This window comes from Anarhichas minor, unplaced genomic scaffold (genome assembly GCF_050575085.1).
Source record: "Anarhichas minor isolate MPS153535 unplaced genomic scaffold, ASM5057508v1 ptg000079l, whole genome shotgun sequence".
NCBI lineage: Eukaryota > Metazoa > Chordata > Actinopteri > Perciformes > Anarhichadidae > Anarhichas > Anarhichas minor.
The window spans coordinates 841981-865712 of record NW_027466525.1 but is presented as its reverse complement, the minus strand read 5'-3'; the positions used below and the strand labels follow the sequence as shown (position 1 = coordinate 865712).

Genomic DNA, 23732 nt, shown 5'->3' with positions numbered 1-23732 from the left:
ATCAAATCGCTCAAGATCCCTGACACACTTATAGTACATTTATTTGGGGAAAAAGGCAGCTTAACAACATATATATATATATATATATATATGTTAATATACATAAATATAAACAGAGCAACATATCCTCATACAATGGCTTGATATCCTATGAAAGGTTACCACCGTGTTTTCCTCCGTCGATTTCCGCTCGTTACACACATACAGCCTTTTCAAAATAAACTTCCGTCTCCACAGGAAACTCAGTTTCTGCAACAAAACCACTTAGGAGGTTTATTTTGAAGTAACCATGGGAGAGCAAGTTACGTGACAAAAGCATCAACAAGAACTTCTCCTTTCACCCGGGGTTTGAACAGCGGTCTGCTGGCTAAAGGATCGCTGTTTGTTGGATGTGTGGAGCTCACGCTCGACACTCAAGGAGAACACACACACACACACACACACACACACACACACACACACACACACACACACACACACACACACACACACACACACACACACACACACACACACACACACACACACACACACACACACACACACACACACACACACACACGACAAGTTGGGGTAAGTAAAAGCAAGCAGTCTTTATTTTGAGAACACTCTTGGGGATCACGCGCTTCAAAAACCAACTGCAATTTAGTGAACACACCACACCAATTAAAATGCCATGTGACCCCCTGATGAAGCAAAGATACAAACTCATGCGGCGCTCCAACGTGCAACTAACTCTAAAAACATAGAATGGAGAATTGATAACCAGAACCAAACCCCTGAGCTGAATTGCAAGACGAGACGTCCCGATCCACATGCTGACTTCTAAAAAGATCACGATGCCAAATCATGAATATGATCTTTAGTCACGTTAGTGTGAACAGTCCTTTAGTATCACGATCTACCTTTGACTTTTTCTGCTACTTATTTGTACAACCGGTGATGTTTGAGGTGAAGAGTATTCTACAGTTGTTGAAAAATGAAAAATGAAATAAGATATTTATGTTCCCGACAAGCTTTGTCTCTGGTAGAGACCTGTCAATCACCGTGTAGCCCCGCCCTAAAGCATCCCCTGCTTTATGGTCTGTTTGACTCTAAATGGACCATAATGTACTAAATGAACATCATGCTGTATTGAAGAAGACTTGAAACTAGAGATTGAGACCATAAACTCATGTTTACAATGTTTACTGAGGTAATAAATCAAGAGAGAAGTAGAGTCATTTTCTCATAGACTTCTATACAACCAGAGGAGTCGCCCCCTGGTGGTCACTAGAGAGAATGCAGCTTTAACACACGGCTTCACTTTTCAGAAGCAGAGTTTGCCGCCTGGTTTTAACACACAAACACAAACTAGACCCTTAACATTAGCACATGGGCCAATAAACACACAGGGAATAAAACTTTAATTTTAAGTAACGTTAAATTCAAATATGATGCCATGATATGGTTGGAATTTATTCAGCTTGCTGAATTCTTCTCGTCCATCACCGAGCACTGTTTTCTGAAAACTAAGACGAAGATACAATGACTTCATAAAACATGTGCACTGGAAACAAGATATGCTAACACACACACACACACACGCCTGCAGAGTTATGCCAGTATCTTCTGCAATGACCACACCTACTTCAACACACTATAAACACCGTAAAACATTTACACACACACACACACACACACACACACACACACTTCATATCCAGCAAACACACCACACACATACAGCATTCAAGCTCAGTTTCACGAGCCACATATTTTACTTTCCATCTGCGAGGACGCTTTAGCTGTGTGTGTGTGTGTGGGGGGGGGGGGGGGGGGGGCTGGGAATAGAGAGACCTCTATCTGTCACACACATCAACACACAGAGCCAGAAACAGAGATCCATGGGTCAGAAATTCTGGCCAAAGCCCGAGAGGATCCTGTTCAGGATGAGGAGACCTGCCCGCTGTGTGTGTGTGTGTGTGTGACAGTAACCCGATAGCTCTGTTCACTGTGTTTCTGTAATCTGACAGACACACTGACACAACAGGACTGTGTAATTCAGCCATGTTGGTACAAGTCTCCTCTGAACACAGACTCTCTCTGAGTCACTAAAGTGCAACAACTCACCAGAGAGGAAAGACGGAGAGGATGTGTGTGTTTCTACAGGTTCATCCATCCATCCATCCATCCGTCCGTCCATCCACTCATCTATCCATCTATCGATCCATCTATCCATCCATCCACTCATCCATCCATCTATCCACTCATCCATCCATCCACTCATCTATCCATCTGTCGATCCATCTATCCATCCACTCATCCATCCTTCTATCGATCGATCGATCCATCCATCCATCCATCCACTCATCCATCCATCCATCCACTCATCTATCCTTCTATCGATCCATCCATCCATCCACTCATCCATCCATCCATCCACTCATCCATCCATCCACCCATCCATCCATCCACTCATCCATCCATCCACTCATCCACTCATCCATCCATCCATCCATCCGTCCACATCAAAATAAGGAGCATGTTACTGTACATGTTATAGGAATCAGAGTGGAGGTGTAAGACTTGAAACCTGTGGGCAGAGGGTATTTATTACGTTATAAATATTAGATATGTCTTCCTTTAAAAAAAAATTCTGTTGATAAATCAATGAATCGACAGATTGTTTCATCAATAAAACAACCTCCTTTGGTTTATGTCCAGACATAAATATCCTTGAAGCACCTGATGACGGCCGTCGCCATCTTGTTTATTGCAACCAGTGAACAGGAAGTGACCATATCTGGACTGAGGAGGAGTGACGTAGAGACGCTGTATACGTCTCTGGTAGAGACCTGTCAATCACTGTGTAGCCCCGCCCTAAAGCATCCCCTGCTTTATGGTCTATTTGTCTCTAAATGGACCATAATGTACTAAATGAACATCATGCTGTATTGAAGAAGACTTGAAACTAGAGATTGAGACCATAAACTCATGTTTACAATGTTTACTGAGGTAATAAATCAAGAGAGAAGTAGAGTCATTTTCTCATAGACTTCTATACAACCAGAGGAGTCGCCCCCTGGTGGACACTAGAGAGAATGCAGGTTTTAAGACACTCGTCAGAACCAAAGGTTGCCGCCTTTGTCCAGACTGAAATATCTCAACTACTGGATGGATTACTATGACGTTTTGTACAGACAGTCACGATCCCTGGAGCTTTGGCTTCACTCTACAGAACTGAAGGTTGCCGCCTGTTTCAAACCTCAAACATACCTCTCTTTATCTCTTTATCTACCTTTTTTTGGATGGTTATAAATGCAGTCAGCTTTTATTTAGAACCATCACCTGATGGATAAAGCTAAAGCTCGTGCTAATACTCAAAGTGCATCGCTAATGGGTAAAGACTAATATGTGCACGGTGCAACAGTGACAGTTTGATGCTAACGTGCATGAGGTGCAGCTGAATATAAAAGAGGACCTGCATGGTTAGCTGATGTAATTGCTGAGTTGGTACATAAAGTGGGTCAATGAGACTATTGACCTCATACTGACCCTGGATCTGATGACTTCTCTTCTCTGATGAAGATGGAGGGAAGAGAGCAAGGAAAGGTTAGGCTAGAGTTCATGTGTGTGTGTGTGTGTGTGTGTGTGCTGTGGATGGTGTCTGTGATCCCAGGTGGGCTGTAGGGGAGGAGCAGAACAACAAAAACGGATGCAGCGCCAGGAAAGAGGAGAAGGAAGACACTCTCCCTTTCATCTCTCTTTTATCCCTCCTTTTCAAGCTGAAGAGAGAGAGAGAGAGAGAGACGGAGAGAGAGAGAGACGGAGAGAGAAAGAGACAGAGAGAGAGAGACAGAGAGAGAGAGCTCCACTCATATCTCTCTCTCCTTGTCCCACTCTCAGACGCCTTTTGATGCCTTTCAAGTCGACCAAATGTACTTTCCGGCTGCCATGCGCTCTCACAGAAAGCCCTGTGTGTGTGTGTGTGTGTGTGTGTGTGTGTGTGTGTGTGTGTGGTGGTTTGGCATGACGCCTAATGACTTTAAAGTCACAGACAGGTAGGCGGAAGGTGCATGCATGTGTCTTTGTCTTTGATTTGTTCCCTACCACCCTGTGAGCTGCTCAGCACACCCAGAGGCTTTCTCCTGTTTCTGGCATCTTGCCACCAGGAGACAGAAATACTGTACGTCTCCGGCCGGATTCAAACAGCGCACCACCGACGCATCGGCACGACCCAGAGAGCAGCATGGATACAACTTTAACAACACGACCCTTGATGTTTTAACGCTGGTCTGGATCCCAGCTGATAAGCGTCACATATGGACGCATTTCAAAACAATTGGTCAACCTTTCGATTTCCAACGAAACTACTTGGTTATGAAATAACCAAAAACCATAATTTGGGGTAAACGGTCACATACGGACGCAGTTTAAAACACGTGGTCGACGATGTGAATTCATCAAAACTACTTGTTTTGTTGAGGAAATGGTTTGGGTTAAAAAAAGGTTTGTTTGTGTTGTTAATTACGTTTATTTCTAAAGGCGTGGTTAACGTTGTGAAGTCAAACAAAAGTACTTGGTTATGTTCAAAAAGATCATGTTGAGGTTGAAATAAGTATGTTTGTTCCATGAATGAAGTTACGTACGTAAGTTAAGTATCAAACGTAAGTACAGTGAGTCAGCGTTGACTTGGTTTCACTAAAGGACACGAACAGAGGTTTACAGGGTGAAAGTCCTGAGTTTGTCTGAACAATCCAACCAGCCCGACCTCCTCAATATGCAGACCTTCTCCATCTTCCTCCTGCGTCACATGACTTCCACAGCTCTTCCTCTGAGTACATGAATAGTAATAACACACAGAATGACTCAAGAGATGTATTCGTAGATGATTTGGTGATACCGAGCTGGACTGGCAGCAGTTTGTGGTTTAGTGCCTTGCTCAAGAACACTTGATAATGCTAGAAAGAGGAGGCAGGAGTCGAACTACCAGCCCTGTGAATACTCGACCGAAGGTGAATTAGATGTGAAAAATAAAGGCGTCATTTAGAAACATTAATTTCTAAATGACTTGTTCATGATAGCGAACAAAGAAAGATATTTTTACGTGAAAAAACTTGTGTGATGTACAAAAAACAGATTATTATGATTTATGTGACACGCTGTCCTACAATGCCAACGGGCTCCAGGGTGACAGTTACACTTCACTTATAGTCTAATAAACAAACATCATCAAATCATCAAGTTACCGCCGTTTCTTGTTTTCTCTCTTGATCTGATGATGAGGAGGATGAGGAGGAGGAGGAGTGGTGGTGGTGGCGACAGGACCAGTCTGGACATGATGCCAACCCCCACGCTCCTCCCCCTCATCATCAAACCCCCCCCCCCCTCTGGCTTTAAATGGCAACCACAGACTTTCTCTGGAGGTTTGCAGGACAAACATCACTAATTAGGGATCATTTTCCTTTTGCTTTTTTTCAATCATGTCTGTTTGGGAGGAGCTGAAAGGTAAGAGAGGGAGACTCACTCACACGCACAACAAACCAAGCATATTAAACAACAGCTGAAGTTGTATGTGAATAAAAGTGACCAGCTGATGCAGCTTTCTTAAACAGAGTTAACTGTATATTTGGTTTTGAGCTTAATGCTGCTTCAAATGCAACATGTGCAGAATCTGAAACGGATGTTTCACAGATGGACGCAGCATCGATACTGAAACATTCCTATCAGTTCACTTTGCCGTCTGCAGATTTTAAATCTGAGAAACAGGTGGTACGTGTACGTGGTACTGGTACGCGGTACTTGTACGTGGTACGTGTACGTGGTACTGGTACACGTACCATCATGGTACCGGTACGTGTACGCGGTACTTGTACGTGTCACAGCTCTGTCACTTCTATCTAGTTTTTTTCCACCTTTCACTCACCTAACCAGTTCATTCAGTGCACCTGCCAGTCACACTCACCTCATCAGCTCATCACTCTCACCTGCTCTCACTCTGCCTCCTCCACTATTTAAACCCCTGCCTCACACACACTCACTGCCAGATCGTTCTCTGCTTTCATGCTTAACTTTCCCGCATTCACCCTTGGACTGATTCCCTGTTGCCGACCCTGCCTGTTCCGGACTACCTCGCCTTGCCTCTGCCCTGGTAACTTGCTCAGCCTTCTGTCCTTGACCACGAGAATCCTGTCGCTGTTCTTCCTGAGAATATTCTTCCTGCCGTGTGTTGAAGAAAATAAAGAACTCAAATCAAACTATTCCTGGTGTTGTCGTACTGCTCCTGGGTCCTAACTACACCTGTTACAGTACTTGGTACGTGTACTCGATCCTCCCGTGTTTGGATTCACCGTCAACATGTTTTCTCTGGAACATCTCAAACAGGACGATCATAACTGGTTCAGTTTAAGTGTGAATCATTAACACGTATGATCACTGAAACATGCAATCATCCCACCGCAGTGACTTATTGTTGTACTGATGACACTCGGAGTCTGGATGTGGAGCAACATCTGCTGGGTTTCTCTCTGGCGTTGACTAAACAGGAGGAAGGTGGATTTACTGCACTGATAATGAAACTAAAGATTAGACTAAAGCAGAGTCTGGAAGGAGTGAAGCGCTCTCAACAAGTGTTGCTAATTATTTGCTTCAGTCATTTATAAAGGACAGAAACTAAACACTTTCTGGTTGCAGCTTCACCAATGTGAGGATTTACTTGCTTTTCTGTTTCCTGTCATTGTAAACACAATACTTTCTCTTATTGCTGATAAAAAAGACACAACTGAGATCTTTCAACTTGCAATGAATCACTGATGTTGACAATTTATAGTAAAATGCATCTAAATCAATAAGTAGTTTGATTCATTTCACTCAGATTTGTGAAATGAATCTCCTGTTGCAGAAGCTTGTTGAAATGCTGTATTATTGATATTCCTCTCTGTGTGTGTGTGTGTGTCTAATGATCCCTGTGTCGCACTCTCTGTGTCTCCCCACCTCCCTTTCTCATAAGCGGCAACGCCTGAGAAGATCACACACACACACACACACACACACACACACACACACACACACACACACACACACACACACACACACACACACACACACACACACACACAAGAGTAGAAAGAAAAGTAGAGCCCATCAAAGCGAGTCTATCTGCCCCGGTTTAGGAAAGACAAACTGTCATAAAACACAGATTTGTCCTCAATGCAAACCAGAAGCCCCTTTCTGGCAGGTGTGTGTGTGTGTGTGTGAGACACGAGCCAGACAGCATGTGTGTGATTGTCAGACAGTAAGTAAACGGGATAACTAAAGTAAAACATGGCAGGATGGAAGATGGGAAGTAAGGAAAGAGAGAAAGATTAAGACGTGTCGACCTACGTGATGAGTTTGATTAGAGAAGAATAGAATCAGACGGTTCTACTGAACCACCTGATAACTCAAACGTCTCCATCAGACTGACAGTGAGAACAAGAGCAGACCTGAGTAGAGGATGAGAGGATGGTCCAACTCCCCTAATCAGTAAAAACAGTGAGTGCCTTGGCAACAGTAGGCGAGTGACCCCGGACCAGCTCTCGTCTTACAACGCCGGAAGAGTTTGTCTTTAGATATAACACTGATAATAAAAAGGATGTTCTTCACCACGATAACAGAATGAGTCCCGTGTCTTTAAGAGCATTACGATCAATGTACGTCATGTATAGGAACAAAAAAGTGAAACCTCCACTTGTGGTTATCACAGGCCTGGCGTACGTCTTTAAAAAGAAAATACAGACTATTTGACCCTTTGCTAAGTCCCGCCCCTCGAACGCAGACTGGCCAATCAAAGCGCAGCATCATCCAGCTCCGACCAGGGTTTCACGACTACATGTCCAAGTAAAAACCTGTGGAGCTAACATTAGCAGAGTACGCTAGCACATCATTAACTAGCGTTAACACTTCTATGCTACTTTAGCTACGGTATACAGAATGTATGTTAATGTGCAGTTAGTGACAGTGTGGGCTCCATGGGGGCGGGACTTAGCCAAGGGTCAATAGTAAGTAAACGTCCATCTTGCCTTTTTGCTTATCTGGTCGTAATAAAGTGGGAGCAAGCAAAACAAGGCAGCCAATCTGTCTTCTACTCTAGCCACATCCTTCATCTCCTCCTGGGGTAATCTCTGTAATCTGTCCAGGGGTTACGGGTATCCTCTCAGTTGGGCACGCCAAGCATTCCTCCACAGGAAAGAGCCCGGAGGCCATCTTGACCAGACGCCCAAACCACATCAACTTCCAGTACAAAATGAGTGGATATAGAATGAGATCCCACCAGATGTCTGAGCTCCTCAAGGTTTCACAGTCTGACTTCATGCGAGGGTTGGAATGTAGATGGACTGGTAAAATGAGCAGCAACACAAAGGGGGCAGCTGGTTTGGCTCGTCTGGGAGGTGCCGAGTTTTATCCAAAGCTCTTCACACTTCAAGCTGCCCCAGTGTGAACGGGAAGTCAGAGTCTGATGAAGAGACGACGGCATCAGCAAAAAGCAGAAATGCAATGCCCGAAGTCACCAAACATTTTACCCGCTGCGAGACACAACCTTCGTTAAGTAAAAAGATTTTGTTTGTACTCGCGCTTGGCGCCGTAGCGGGAGCCTCCGCGGCGTTTATACTCTAAGCGCTGTTTGTTGCGTGATTCTCCGAAACACCAGAGGGCGTACTAACAAAGTGAACTGTGGAGAAGCAGAGAGACAACGAGTGTAACCCAGAGATATGACCATAGACTGTAGGTGTAAACGGCAGAACACCATTAAGCAGCCTCCACTATGCCAAGGAGGGATTGTGATTATCTGTAGCCTCATGTCTCATATTCATGGGAAGTATTAAATGCATTACAAGGAAACAGGTTGAATATCCTGCAAAGAATTTGATCAAAGTATTTATTCAAATGTAGATTTTTAAAACCTGTTTCTACAGCATCTAACAATGAATTGGTCTATTTTGTACAATCCTCAGATGTAAATAGTGTTTTAATCAATGAACTCTTAGTGACAGTCACGCGATCGCGCCAAGTTACGAAAATTAATACGCCAAGGACACACTGACTGATACACAAATACTGCCCACCGGTTAGCTCATAACATCGACCACAGCGTGCCATATTCCTGCAGTACTTCCCATAAGATACTGAAAGTCCTCTGGGAACAGAACACATGTAGACAAACTCTTATGATGCATCCAGTGTTTTAGGGTGAAGAGCAGGTCCACTGTTCCATGACCAGGATGATCATGGAATCAGCTGGAAGCAAAGCTCCAAGAGGAGCATCTTGGTATATGTTGTCTCCCTTTTAAACAATACGACTCACAACCCAACCCGACAGTCCATCGGCACTGTTCCCAAATATCTGTTTGAGTTTGTACTTTGTTTCCACGGGCTTGAACACATTTTGCCTGATGTTAGCGGTTGGTAGTGTTTGTTGAGTTGAGTTGTTGTGTGAGACTTATAGCTGCCAAACACAGAGCAGGAGGAACGGTGGAATAAACAACTGAACATCCACGCTGCACCTGCAATTATCCTTTGATTTCATGTTTTGGAAACGGGAATTCCAAACCATGCTGATTCTGCGGACCGCGAGCCAACCAGCAGTCACGACGGTATGTACAAATAACAGATGAGCGAGAGCACTATGCAGCGAGAGGCGGATTAGAAATAGTGTGACAGACAGGGAACAGATATTAGTGTCAGAGCTCTGCTCAGGAGTCAGTGACAAGCTGGGGAGCAATGCTGCGGATGTGCTGCTGGGAGTCGATGCATTTTGACATGTGACAAGGTGAAGCGGAGCCACGGGTGAGCTGGAGCCGGAGGATATTCAGCTCCGAGTAAAGACACAAAGAAGGGAAGGAGATGAAATGACAAAGACGAGGCTCCTACCTTTCTTCACTTTCTTAGACGGCTGTTTCTTCTTGATGAACTTGGTCGCCTCCTGTGGAAGCTCCAGCTCGTCCCCGTCACCAGCCACCTCTGCAATGGGCTCGACGCCTCCTAAGTGACAGGAAGAGACGGACATCAATGAGCCACACTGTGTATAAGCAACGTTTGAAGAAGTACCTCGATATCCTGAGCAAATGCTTCACATATTAATTATCAATATCACACAAATGTCCAACAGACGTGCATGTAAACAACAGCTTGACTGGTGGGCAGAGACATGAAACCATAAGACTCTTATTCTAGTTTGTATTTTTGCTCACTAACACTTTCATCAAATGGATTTTATCCGTAGCGATCGCTCCCCGTGAGTTACAGATCTATAACACTTGTTCTATGTTCTCAAGTGTAATCAAAGACGTCTTCTATGAAGGACAGTGAAGTTGTATTGAAATGGTTGGTCACTGATGGACATGTGTTCTACTGCACATATCATGTGGCACAGAGTTGTGCTCCGAGATAAAACTGGTTCCTACGTTAACTGGACATCGTGCATAAACATAAACATCTTCTGTTTGCACATAATTAGAGAAGATTATCACCAGATAATTCATCACAGCTTTGAGAGAATATGTGAAAGTTAAACAGCAATAAGTTAACAGAACATTAAAACAGAGTTAGAGGAGAAGCAATGCAGCGTGGAATAATAGTGTTGAACATGTGGTCTGCAAGTGTGTGTGTGTGTGTGTGTGTGTGTGTGTGTGTGTGTGTGTGTGTGTGTGACGAAATCCCTGCTAGAATCCCCGGGATCAGTCTGGATTTAGGGAGCTCCTGAGGCCGATGAATTGGACGCCTTGTCTCTCCTCCGTGCCCACCTCTATGTCTCCTCCTCATCCCCCTTTCCTCATTCCTCTCCTCCCCTCTCCGTCTCCTCTTCTTCATCTCCTCCCCTCTGCGTGTCATCTTCTCACCACCCGTTTCCTGTCTTCTCTCCTTCCCTGTCTACTCCTCACCTACCTCACCTCCTCCACATCTTTCTTCTATCCATCTTTCCTTCCTTCCCTCCCCCTTTCTCCCAATGTCCTCTCCTCCTCCAGGATTTCGTCCAGTTTCACGGTACTTTCACTCAACATGCACTTCACACGTCGCTCCTCTGAGTCCCGTGAGTGCACGGGACACGGCGTGCATGTGTGTGTGTGTCTGCCATCATGTCTACCTTAAGGTGTCTGAGAATGTGTGTGTGTCTCCATCTCCCCCACTGCGTCTACGTCTGTGTGTGTGTGTGAGTGTGTGCGAAGATTACCCTAAGCCCTCTCTAATATTTATCCTGGCCTTTTCTAAAGCCAATCTTGTTCTCTTTGGTGAGAGCACAGTCTGTGGCTTGACTCTCTCACACACACACACAGTTGTTTGAAATGGGATATGCCTCGCTCTTAATTGGGCAGGTGTTTTTCTAAGGCGAGTCGTTTTTTTTTACGCTGTCTTACAATTTCACGGGGAATGTGTGTGTGTGTGTGTGTCTGTGAGAGAGAGAGAATGTTTTAACCTCAGTCTTACATCAACATCAGGTAAGGAAATAGCCCACCTCTGGAGCAACTTACTGTGAAACAAAATCACATCACACACAGGCCGTCTCTTACCGCTGATCTCTCTCTCTCTCTCTCTCTCTCTCTCTCTCTCTCTCTCTCTCTCTCTCTCTCTCTCTCTCTCTCTCTCTCTCTCTCTCTCTCTCTCTCTCTCTCTCTCTCTCTCTCTCTCTCTCTCTCTCTCTCTCTCTCTCTCTCTCTCTCTCTCTCTCTCTCTCTCTCTCTCTCTCTCTCTCTCTCTCTCTCTCTCTCTCTCTCGTGGGGACTTGGCGAGCAGAACATCAGGGCTTTAGTCGTGTAGTGTGAACTGGGTTTTAGTTCGGTGTTGGTACAGTTCGGGGCATTTGGAGAGATTGACGGGGCAGGAGGGTTAGATCTTCGGATGTTTGGAGACAGTTTAAAAAGAGTTTTTGGAGAGTGTTTGAAAGAGTGACATTTGGAAAGTAGACCCCAAAGGGCCCCAAACCATTTAGAGATCGTTTGAACCGCTTGGTGCAGTGTGTAACAGTTGGAGACATTTGAGGGACAATTTGTACGCAGAAGCAGATGGTTTGGGTCGGTCCGCGACAAATTTGAGGACCGCTTGAAGAAAGTCCCAGCCATTTTGGGACAGTGTGTGGGACCGCTCGTTGCCCGTCTGTGACGGTTTAGGGGGCGCTTCGGGACCCAGTTCTGGAACCGTTCCAGACAGCTTGGGCGAGGAGGTGAAGCTGCTTCCAATAGACATGCGCCGTCTTGGTCGGCAGTGCGGAGGCACCAGCGCATTCCTGCTTTATTCTGGGCTGCGGTCTGAAGACGGGGTGACACTGTGCTGCAGCGGTTACCGGCAATTTGGCCTGCGGGCTTTACGCTATTTCAATCCCCCCTCAACACACACATCTCTGTGCGCACACGTGCAGCACGCTGGACCCACAGCTTTGCACACACTCGCATGTTTTTGAAAAAAGAAAACAGGAAGTGTGATTCCTTTAAAAACTGGTGTGTATAAATCAGACTACTCTCTTCTGTTCACATGTCGAACATTATAGAAAGAGATCTCTGCCAGGTCAGTACAGTGACTTGTGTTTGTATGGCAGTTTGTACAGAACTGTCCCTTCAACATTGAAGATGTATTGAAGGATGAAACTTCAGGTAGTGATTGATTCTTTCCAACATGGAGCGCTGCCGTTTTATATATAGCATCCTGGAGGAGAACTCTTCAATTAGGGAATGCCACAGAGACAGAACAAAGACAGCTGGTCAGGATTACACACAGACATGACCTACACTTACACATACTACATGTATTTTCCTTTGCTCCGTGTCCTCTGAACTTACACACACACACACATAAATACATGTATGCACAGCCCATCTTCTCCCCTCTCTTTAGGTCCAAAATAGATGCAGGCCTCAAACCACAGCTACCAACGGAACACTGTGAAAATAACTGCAACACACACACACACACACACACACACACACACGGGCTCTACAGCGACGTGTGGCAAGGAGGATGTGTGTGTGAGTGAGTGAGTGTGTGTGTGGTCTGTGTGTCTGCTTGCTTTCAATTGGACTTTGCACATCAGAAACTATAGCAGGATTAAATGCATTAGAACAGGAAGTGGACAACAGAAAAAGAGAAACAGAAGAAGAAGACGACAGAACTCACTTTGACTGCAGGTTGAAACAGAAAGAAGAAGAACAGCAGCACAAGAGGAGGACGGAAGTGTTGCCAAAAGAGATGTTCGCTGCAGCAGAGAGACATATTTAGAGAGATAAAGTGTGTGTGTGTGTGTGTGTGTGTGTGTGTGTGTGTGTGTACACACAGAGTGTAGCTCTTGGTCTGAATGATGTCATCAGGGTGAGATAGAGGGCCAGGTGATGGAGAGGTGGAGATATATGGAGAAAATGTTCACGTAACCCTGGATTATTAATGACCTATTACCAATAACACCGGAGGCCCTAATGCACTGAAAGTGTCTGACGTGCACGTTTTAAAGTGCACGTGTTGTTTTAGATGGTCAACATGCACCACGAGCATTATGACTTTAACGCCCGCACTTCTCTGCAGCTGCAGCAGCTGTTTGGAGAGCGCTAAAAGGAATATTCAATGAAAGGAACTTTAATTTAATAGAACAAATATACTAAACATGATTAATAATATATAATATATAAAATGATTAATAATATATATTAGTAATAAAGAAATACAAACTTGTGCTTGCCAACATATGAATAGCAACATTCTCCGAAAATACTGCTGCTTCATGCGGTTCATTTACTCAAGTAGAAATGTATAGAAAGCAGCAGCAGAACTAACATGAAACAATAAGCTCTGTGGACGATCTTGAGGAACGAGTTTGTGATTTCTGGAAAGAAACTTTCCTGTTTTATTATTTTGGAGCTTTGAGCTCAACAAGCCGAGTGTCATCTCGTCCCCCGGAGAGAAGGCAGATCTCTCCTGAAGTAGGCAACTCACACCAAAACAATCCAGACCGATGAACTACACGAGAGGCGAGAGGAAAGATGTGCATCTTTGATTTTGGGGTGAACTGTCCCTTTAACGTCAACTCATACAATGAAAGAAAAAGACGAGATAAAGCCCTTCATCAAGGGCAGCTGTGCTGGTCTACCTTCATATGTGAGAGTCACATGTATGAACACGAAACAGCATTTATCTAGACCTTAAAGTCCGTCTGTGTTAGTAATTATAATGCAGCTAAATAATAATTTGTTAGTTTAGTTTATTTATTTGCACAAATAATGAAACACAAAAAAACATAAATAAATCTAAATAATAATAACACTAAAACAAAAATAAATAAATAAAACAAAGAGTGATAACGTGTCACACACACACACACACACACACACACACACACACACACACACACACACACCACACACACACTGTACCAATGAAGCTGAGCTTGTTGTGTGGTATACCAGTGTGTGTGTGTGTGTGTCTGTGGTCCTGGAAGGAAACAGTTGCCGCCGGTGATGTTGGAAACGTAAACAAGTGTGTATGTTTACGGGTGGGTGAAAAAGCAACATCTGAGACGACTAACAAACAACTGTTTACTTGCAGCGCGTTGTGTGTGCGTGTGCGTGTGCGTGCGTGTGTGTGTGTGTGTGTGAATTTTGGCAGCAGACCAAAGGAGAGAGGAGCGACCGCATGACAAGGAAACATAAACATAAACACTCTCACACACACAACCCCCCCACCACCACACACACTTAATTAATTGATTGATTCTGTTCCACTGAACTTTGTACAAAAATTACTGTAATCACCATAATGACTTTTAAACAGGCCTTTAAAGTTTTATAGACCTCTGTTTTCTCTCACTCTCACCACACACACACACACACACACACACACACACACACACACACACAACACACACACACACACACACACACACACACACACACACCACACACACACACACACACACACACACACACACACACACACACACACACACACACACACACCACACACACACCTTATCCTCAAGGACAGGAGGTTCAGTTGTATTATTCAGCGTATTAGTTGAATAAAGTCTGATTCCAGATCCCAGCTTATAGAAAGGTGATGTCATCTTTCTAGATTGCTAACTAGCTTCATAGCTACACCCACGATAACAACATAACAAGTTAGCGTATTTCTTTAACCCTCGTTGAGTTGACTGCGCTGTTAACGTTCAGCAACTCTTAGTGTAGCTTCCATGTCGACTGACGGAGACGTCACTCGCTCCTGATAATCAGAACAGGACATTATGAACTGCATCATGGAGAACATTACAACAATTATGTAATATCTAATGAAGCTGGAAAACATCTGGATTTCAAACCTTCTTTTTAAACACAAGGTGTTTGCATCTTTACGTGCATGATGTAAACTGTAGGACCACACTTCTTGTGTACATATTTACTTTAACACATCTCAAGTCAACATGTGTATATAATTAACAATATATATATATAATAATGTATATAATAATACAAGCATAAATTAATATAGAATTTGGCCTGAAATATCGGTCGGCTCTCGTGTTTTTTCTCTGCATCTTTAACTGTGTGAATGGAAGACGGAACAGCAACGTTTAAAACCTGCTCTGCTTCTATACATTACTTTTGCACATGAACAACATAATTAGACAGAAATGACTGAATGGAACCCAGAGAAAAGGGAGTGGAAGGAAGGGAGGAGGGAGGGAGGGAGGGAGGGAGGAGAGTAATTGATGATCTTGTCAGAAAGTCCTCTATAAACTTGGGCCAAGACTAAATGATCCGTAAGGTGTGTGCATGCATGGTTATGTTCGTACGCATGTCAAGGAGTGTGTGTGTGTGTGTGTGTGTGTGTGTGTGTGTGTGTGTGTGTGTGTGATGCAACTGTACATGCCAGTGTGTATGAGCATATCCATGTTTTTATGAGTGTGTCTGCACTGTGTATTTCACGTGTGTGCGTGTGTTATAAGTGTGTACTTGTCAGTGTTTTTATGTGTGTGTGTGTGTGTGTGTGTGTGTGTGTGTGTGTGTGTGTGTGTGTGTACAGAACATTTAAATACGAGTCTGTGTGTTGGCCGTAAAGTGGACCATGAATGGACTTCATGTTTTTGTCTGCCGAAGCTGAAAGTCTTCACCAGGGGACACAAAGGTTCTTCTGAACACCCGGACGGATTCATTTTACTCCAACACACCTTTGACTTGTTAAGTTGTAGTTTCAACTGTTCAAAAAAAAAAGGATGTTATGATGAAAAGCATAATAAAAATGACAAATTTAGGAACATATTAAACTCAGGGGAGCAGTTGTGGTGAATTCAACACTGTAAATTCTTGATCATTTGTATTCTTTCTTTTGGAAGACACACCTCATATTTAAAAGGTGGATCTCTGATTCCATAGTTATAATAGCAGCTTCATTCAGATGTTGGGCTAATCTGATGGATAGGAAACAAAAAATTCAGTTTTTTGCCAGTACCCTCCAAAACAAAGCCTAAATGATCTGCTACTATGATTAATAACGTCCAGGCAGCTAAAACCAGCAGGTTAAAGCTTAAAGAACGGTTCAAAGGAACCAATGCTGACTGCTCCGTGGTGGATGGATTGAAGTAAAATGTTTTTTACACCTGACCGACATCAACCTCCCATCCACCACTCTCCTGTGCTACCTGTGCTACCTGTTCACCCCCCTCCCCCCCTTCCCTCACCCCTTCTCCCTCTCTTCCCTCCCAGACTCACCCGGAGCAGCCAGGTTCTGGACCTGGACGGGGACGGGGACGTTGGCCTCGGAGGCCAGGGTGAGGCGGCCTCCCTTGCCGATGCGGTCGCACATCAGGGTGATGTGCTTCTTGAGGCGGGCGGTGTCGTGGGGCATGCCCAGCACGGGGCCCTCCCTGCTGGGCCAGAGAAGTGGCCTGGTCCTTGGGGCTCCGTGAGAGGCAGCTCCGCAGGAGGTGGGAGACGGCGGCATCACAGCTCTCCTCCCAGCCCTGAGGAGGAGAGGAGAGAGGAGAGAGAGGAGAGAGAGGAGAGAGAGGAGAGAGAGGAGGAGTGAGAATCACATGATAACATTTGATATATATGTGTATATTCAACATTATGAAAGGGAGTAGGAGGTGAAGACAAAGGGAGAAACAGAAAAGAGAAGGAGGACAGAGAGGACAGAAGGAGGAGATAAAGCGGCAGGAGATGGAGCACAGGTGAGGGAAGAGAGGGAAGGAGAGAGGGACGAGTAGAGGAAAGGAGAGGAAGACGAGGAGAGAAGAGGAAGATAAGGACAGGAGAGAAAGGCACAGAGAAAAGAGTACATTAAGGAAAAGGAATTAGGAGAGGAGCCACGGATAAAGAGATTAGGGGGAGGAAAAGGAGAAGAAAGGAAGAGGAGACGAAGAGGAGCCAGAAAAGATTTAATGAACAATCATTGACCTTAAATCTCGACGCTTTAATGACGTTCGTGACATTTACGAAAGAGCAACAGAATAATAAAACATGTAGAATCAAAAGGGAGGAACACACACACACACACACACACACACACACACACACACACACACACACACACACACACACACACACACACACACACACACACACACACACACACACACACACACACACACACACACACACACACACACACACACACACACCTTGTACTGCAAACCCCTGATCCCATAACCAGCCGGAATGGATGACACTTGATGTGTGTGGGGGGGGGGGGGGGGGGGGGGGGGGGGTTGTTGACAGGTATCCTCCCACTCTCCCCTCTCCCCCCCCGCCTGCCGCCATGCTGATAGGCCCCTAATGAGCCATAATGACAGGTAATCAACCCTGTAATGATGATGACAGAGAGACATAGACGAAGACAGGGAGAGAGAGAGAGAGAGAGAGAGAGAGAAAGAGTTGTCTAAGGTCAAGGAGATGAGATGATGATGATGATAGAGAGAAGGGCAGATATTAAAGATGGAGAGACGAAGGAGGGACAGATACGACCGGAGGAAAGAGAAGACAATGTGAAAAGAGTGTGGAAGGAGAGAAAATGAGAGGAGGAGGAGAGATGGGTGGGGGGGTGACCTATTCTCACCACAATACCTCACCGGGTTATCAAATACTTGGAACGACATAACCGCAGGTCTCTGTGGAAACTTGGACACACACACACACACACACACACACTGCGGAGGAAAATTAAAAAAAAAGGTCTTTAAACTGCAGACATTCATCCTCCTGAACGAGAAGAAAGGAAGCAAGGAAAGGAGGAGTGGGGTTTGGACCGAGGCCAGGGAGACGAATTAAGACAAAGTTCCACTAGTTCAGTTTCCTGTACCCAGAAACAAGAGAGGGTTGTGTACTTCATAATCTTTGATGACTGAAGCGGTTCGTGCTATAAGATGTTTGTAAAGACTTTGGGTTGATGCACATGCAACAGTTTATTATTCAGCATTGATTCACAGGAGAGGCTGTGAGATCATCAGGAACGCTTTGTCAAGTTTTACAACCGCTCAAAGAGTTTTTGTTTTATGAATATTGACTAAAAATGAAGAACTGTGTTCAGCTCAAGTTAACTAAAGGAGGTCATGACGACAATAATGAAACACACCTCACGTTAGCTGTGATGCAGCCCGACACACTGACCCTGTGCTCTTCTGGTTACTTCTAAAGATTCTGATCTGGAAGCAGATGTTTCTCTGGATCAAACCTTCAGTTACTGGTTATTACTGTCTGTAACTGATCTAGTAGCTTCATTGTTTCACGGCTGTCACTTTGATGAAGTGGTTCAAATGTACTTTCTTCTCTTGTTAAGTTTTATAAGTCTCTCGTCTCGTCTTAAACCGTCTACAACCTGCATCGTTGTATTAGGCTGTGCGTGGGGGGAACTCCCAGGTGTGATTGCAACATTACTGGACGGCGGTGGATGAAATGCTCCCGGGCCCGGCACACAGCCTTGGAGGACTCCCACAGAGACGGGTAAAGGTTCAGACAGCAATCCCTCAGGCTCCGACATCCTCATCATGACTGGGAAAGTCATTTGAGAAGCCGGAGTTATGCTTCTGTGAGAACAATGTTGCAGTCAGTCTCCAGGGGAAAAGAGATCTTCCACACGATAATCACTGCCCTTAAAGTCGAAATCGGTGTATTCCTAAAGAAAATATCCGAAAAGCTGGATTTGCAGCGTTCAGCATGCAACAGTTGCACTTTCTTTCACTGTCTGGCTTCTGGCTGTAATCAACTATAAATACCACCAATTACTGTAAACGCCCTAATATGGTGAAAATAAACCAGTGGTTTGAGTGGAGAGCAGCAGCATGTAGGAAGACTTTAAGAGCAATAAGGGAGTTCCATTTAAAATGTAATAACCTCATCATTCTATATTATTAACATCGACAATATCTAGTCCGATCTCTGAACCCATTGGCTATCGGCTATATGCAGTTATATGGGGCCAGACTTCCTTTTTCCAAAACCGTTGATACAGGACGTCGTATTATGGACAGAACATGATTTAATCACATGACTGATCGGTGGTGCATTGTGCTATTATCCATATAGTTTAGGGCCAAAATGAGCCAGAAAAGAAGGAATGGAGGCACAAAGGGATGAAGGAGGACGGGGAGATGAACAGAGGGACCAATGAAGACATCTGGTAAAGCAACTCCATCTCCAGACTAAAACATCGATATTAGACAATCCAGCAAAAACGCAGATTAAGTTCAATGCCAGTGTTTTAATAAAAAATGTATACAATATTTGTCTGTATATTACGGTATAGTTAGGGCCAGGTGAAGATTGTGGTTATGGCAAATACATGATGGTGAAGGTGTGGTTAGGGTTACCCTGCATGGCAGATGGATTATCAATATCACGTGATCATCACATATCACACGAAAGTCCATCTCGTCAGGCTTCATGCAATGTGATTTGGGGCGAGACGACGGCAATGGAGGCTCCTAAAAAGTTGAGTAAACCAAAGAGAGTGGCACTGAAGGCTTTTCTCGATGGCAAAGATGTTTCCACTCGTCTACCGACTCACTTCGTTTGATGAACAGATGGTTCCTCCAATCACCTACCGAGTATTTTTTGGAAGAGCCTGCCGGTTATTTCTCAACAGTTTCCATTGACTGCTTCCCCGGTGGTTCTGTGTACTGTTACTGGATAGGTGCTTCAGCGACCAGCGAGACAGGAAATATGATCCAGGAGTAACAGAATCGATGCGTTTGAAGGCGCGACGGATGGCAAAACGTGGTACAATGGTTTCCAATACTCAGCACAACAACCACTGTAAAAAAACACAGTGTAATCCACCAGATATCACCTCGCCAGATGTGGCATTGCGGACGACCACGAGCATTTTAATGTATTTATTTAGCTGCACTGGTCTGGCCCTGTTCAGATGAGCCATCGGGCTGCATTCTTTCCTGCAGAGCCACACTGGGCTGGGTCGAGAGGAAGTTCTTGTAAAGTTGAGTTACCAGTCAAATGGAACCAAAATGATTTAAAAATCCACCTGATATGTTTCATATAAAAACAGCACCTGGTGAAACACAGTAATGACCCTATGTGGCTCTGAAGAGAAAGATCTGCTGATTGGAAACATTTCATATTCTCGTCAAAGGTTCTTTATGTCACAGCGACGCTGAGAAAACCATTTGATTTTATTTTTTCTAAAAAATGCTCTTTACGGCGCTGTAAATAGTTCTGCGGTGGCCTAAAGAAACATGTTCAGGTGCTATACAGACATTTCTGGGTTCAGAGCGCAGGAAGCCGGAGCGAGGCGAGCTGTACGGCTGTGTGATGGATTCTGGTAAAGTAAACAGAGGGGACAGCGTCAGCAGCTCGGGTCAAGAGCTGACCGACAGATGGAAAAAGAGACAAAAGAGGGAGGGAGAGAGAGAGAGGGAGGGGGAGGGAGAGAGACAGAGACAGAGACAGAGAGACAGAGAGACAGAGAGACAGAGAGACAGAGACAGAGAGACAGAGAGAGAGACAAGGTGTTATTGTGTATAAAGGTGTTATAAAGGTGTTATAAAGGTGTTATACAGTTATTGTGTATTGATGTTATTAGGTATTGATGTTATTGTATGTTTAATTTTCTGATGCTTTGGCAATACCGTTTCTAAACTTTCATGCCAAAAAAGCAAAATTGAATTGAATTGAATTGAATTGAGAGAGAGAGAGAGAGAGAGAGAGAGAGAGAGAGAGAGAGAGAGAGAGAGAGAGAGAGAGAGACAGAGAGAGAAGGAAAAAGGGAGGGATGTTAAGAAGAATGGGGAAAAGAGGAGGAGGGTTACAGGGAGGTGAAACATGATGGCCAACAGAATGAATCTAATAAAAAATAAAGGACGGACGATTGAATGAATAAATGGCTCCATGAATCAATATGTAGGAAGAGTTGGAGTGGCAACTCTTCTCCTCCCTTTAACCCTTCTCTCTCCTCCTTTAATCCAGGACCCTGTGTCTTCTTCTGTGGTTTTATTCTTGTCCAACGTAAAACAAGATATAAGAACGATGAGAGACCAAAAAAATAAAAAAATGCATGAGGAGGAGAAGTAGAGGTGAGGAAGAGGGTGAGGAATGAAGAAAGAGGAAGATAGAGGAGAGAGTGAGAGGAAGAGGAGGAGGACTAAGAGGGGGAAAAGGAGACGCAAGAGGAATGCAGGAAGAGGAGCAGGAGGCGTTCTGGTTGGCTGCAACTAAATGAGACGTTTAGTCAGATGCCACTCAGATGCATTTCCTCCTCCTCCTCCTCCTCCTCCTCCTCCCCCCTCCCCCTCCAAGATAAAGGATCCTGAGCATCAGGTGGAATCCGTCTCGTCTAAATCACGTTTCAGGAGAAGAAGAAGAGGTAACCTCCCCTTGTTCTCTGATTGGCACATTTTTCAAATGTCTAAAGTTCTTTGCACTTTGTAGCTCAGCTGGATTATCACATGACCTAGGCTAGTGTGCGGATGACATACGGGGTCGTTTGGTATTCTGTTGCATGTTTCAGTGCTTCCTGCAGCGTCTGTGATTGGTGAGCTTTAGAGGACGGGGAGTTTAAAAGACGCGGATCGTTACTGAACAGCACGTCTTATTTGGAGTTACAGGATTTACTCGTTTTTGACTGAAGTCAACGGGGGACAAGAGAGACATGTCCGCCCTCGTTTATAGTTTGAGTGCTACTATCTTTCTAAACAGTGTCCAGATGAGGAACGGCCCATCGAGACCACCACTGTTATCACAACTATGTGACGCTTTGTCCGTTATGGACTCGTGTGCTTCCTGTTTTGTGCCTCTAACTTTGTAGAGGTTGTGAGGATAGATGCAGCCTGACAGGAAGCGTCACAGACCACACTCACGTGTCAATCACTGCAATTTAGTTTATATTCTGATCTACGGGGGATTTAAGAAAACAGTAAAAAGATAAGGAAGCAAGGACAGTGTTCCAGAGACATAAAACAATCATTTTTCAAAGCCTTTGCTTTGTCATTCCAGAGTTACTGAATCAAAAATATAGAAAGTTAGGCCACATTAAAAAAAAAAAGATGTATATTTTGTTGGAACAATTCATTACAATGTGTTGTTATATAGACCATGAGAGCCTGTGCTGAGATCTCTGCCGGCTAAACAATGAGGATTGGAAGGGCAACTAAATGAAGCAACTGTTGCCCGATTGGTTTTCTCCAGAAGTTAAAGACGGACGTAGATCATCTCTGTTGAGAGTTGCACATGCTCAGTACCCATCCACCCTGGACAGACCCAGATCCTCCAGCAGAGACCGGTCCACCCTGGACAGACCCAGATCCTCCAGCAGAGACCGGTCCACCGTGGACAGACCCAGAGCCTCCAGCAGAGACCGGTCCACCCTGGACAGACCCAGATCCTCCAGCAGAGACCGGTCCACCCTGGACAGACCCAGATCCTCCAGCAGAGACCGGTCCACCCTGGACAGACCCAGATCCTCCAGCAGAGACCGGACCACCGTGGACAGACCCAGATCCTCCAGCAGAGACCGGTCCACCGTGGACAGACCCGGATCCTCCAGCAGAGACCGGTCCACCGTGGATAGACCCGGATCCTCCAGCAGAGACCGGTCCACCGTGGACAGACCCAGATCCTCCAGCAGAGACCGGTCCACCGTGGACAGACCCGGATCCTCCAGCAGAGACCGGTCCACCGTGGATAGACCCGGATCCTCCAGCAGAGACCGGTCCACCGTGGACAGACCCAGATCCTCCAGCAGAGACCGGTCCACCGTGGACAGACCCGGATCCGTTGGAGGGAAGGGAGGCACCTGGGAACCAGAACCAGGACTGAGAGGGGCAGAATGTCAGACTGTTCCTTGTAGTAACTTTCATTTTCTTTGTTCTGACAGCGTGACCTTTATTACCTGCAGGTTTTGTGTTGGCGATTACTAAGTTATCATAAATAATAACCGACCAGAACTACACGTCCCGTCCCTCTCAGTACGTAGTCATGGCACTGTATTGGAGTGTGTTGTGTTTTCTGAAAATAGCTCATCAGTGCACCTGTTTGTTTTAATGTTGTGGACATGACCCCGATTACTGCAGATTCACTTAATGCCATTAATCCCATTTATATACACACACACACACACACACACACACACTTACCTTACACAGTCCCCCGAGGCTCATCAACTGACCCTCTGAACCTATTCCTGTCTACAGTCTCTGTGTGTGTGTGTGTGTGTGTACACTGTAAAATATATTCTATGTACGGTTGTTTATGAAGGCACAGATGTGTGTGTGTGTGTGTGTGTGTGTGTGT

The 23732-nt window shown here is 44.9% G+C and overlaps 1 protein-coding gene across 1 annotated transcript in view; it reads right to left on the bottom strand.

The window, feature by feature from the left end:
* Positions 1-23732, bottom strand: part of bbs9 (Bardet-Biedl syndrome 9) — a 152158-nt gene that overhangs the window by 48038 nt on the left and 80388 nt on the right. Inside the window, 3 exon segments of the mRNA XM_076081122.1 lie at positions 9892-10002; positions 16704-16857; positions 16859-16954. Of these exon segments, the coding sequence (XP_075937237.1) occupies positions 9892-10002; positions 16704-16857; positions 16859-16954 (361 nt within the window).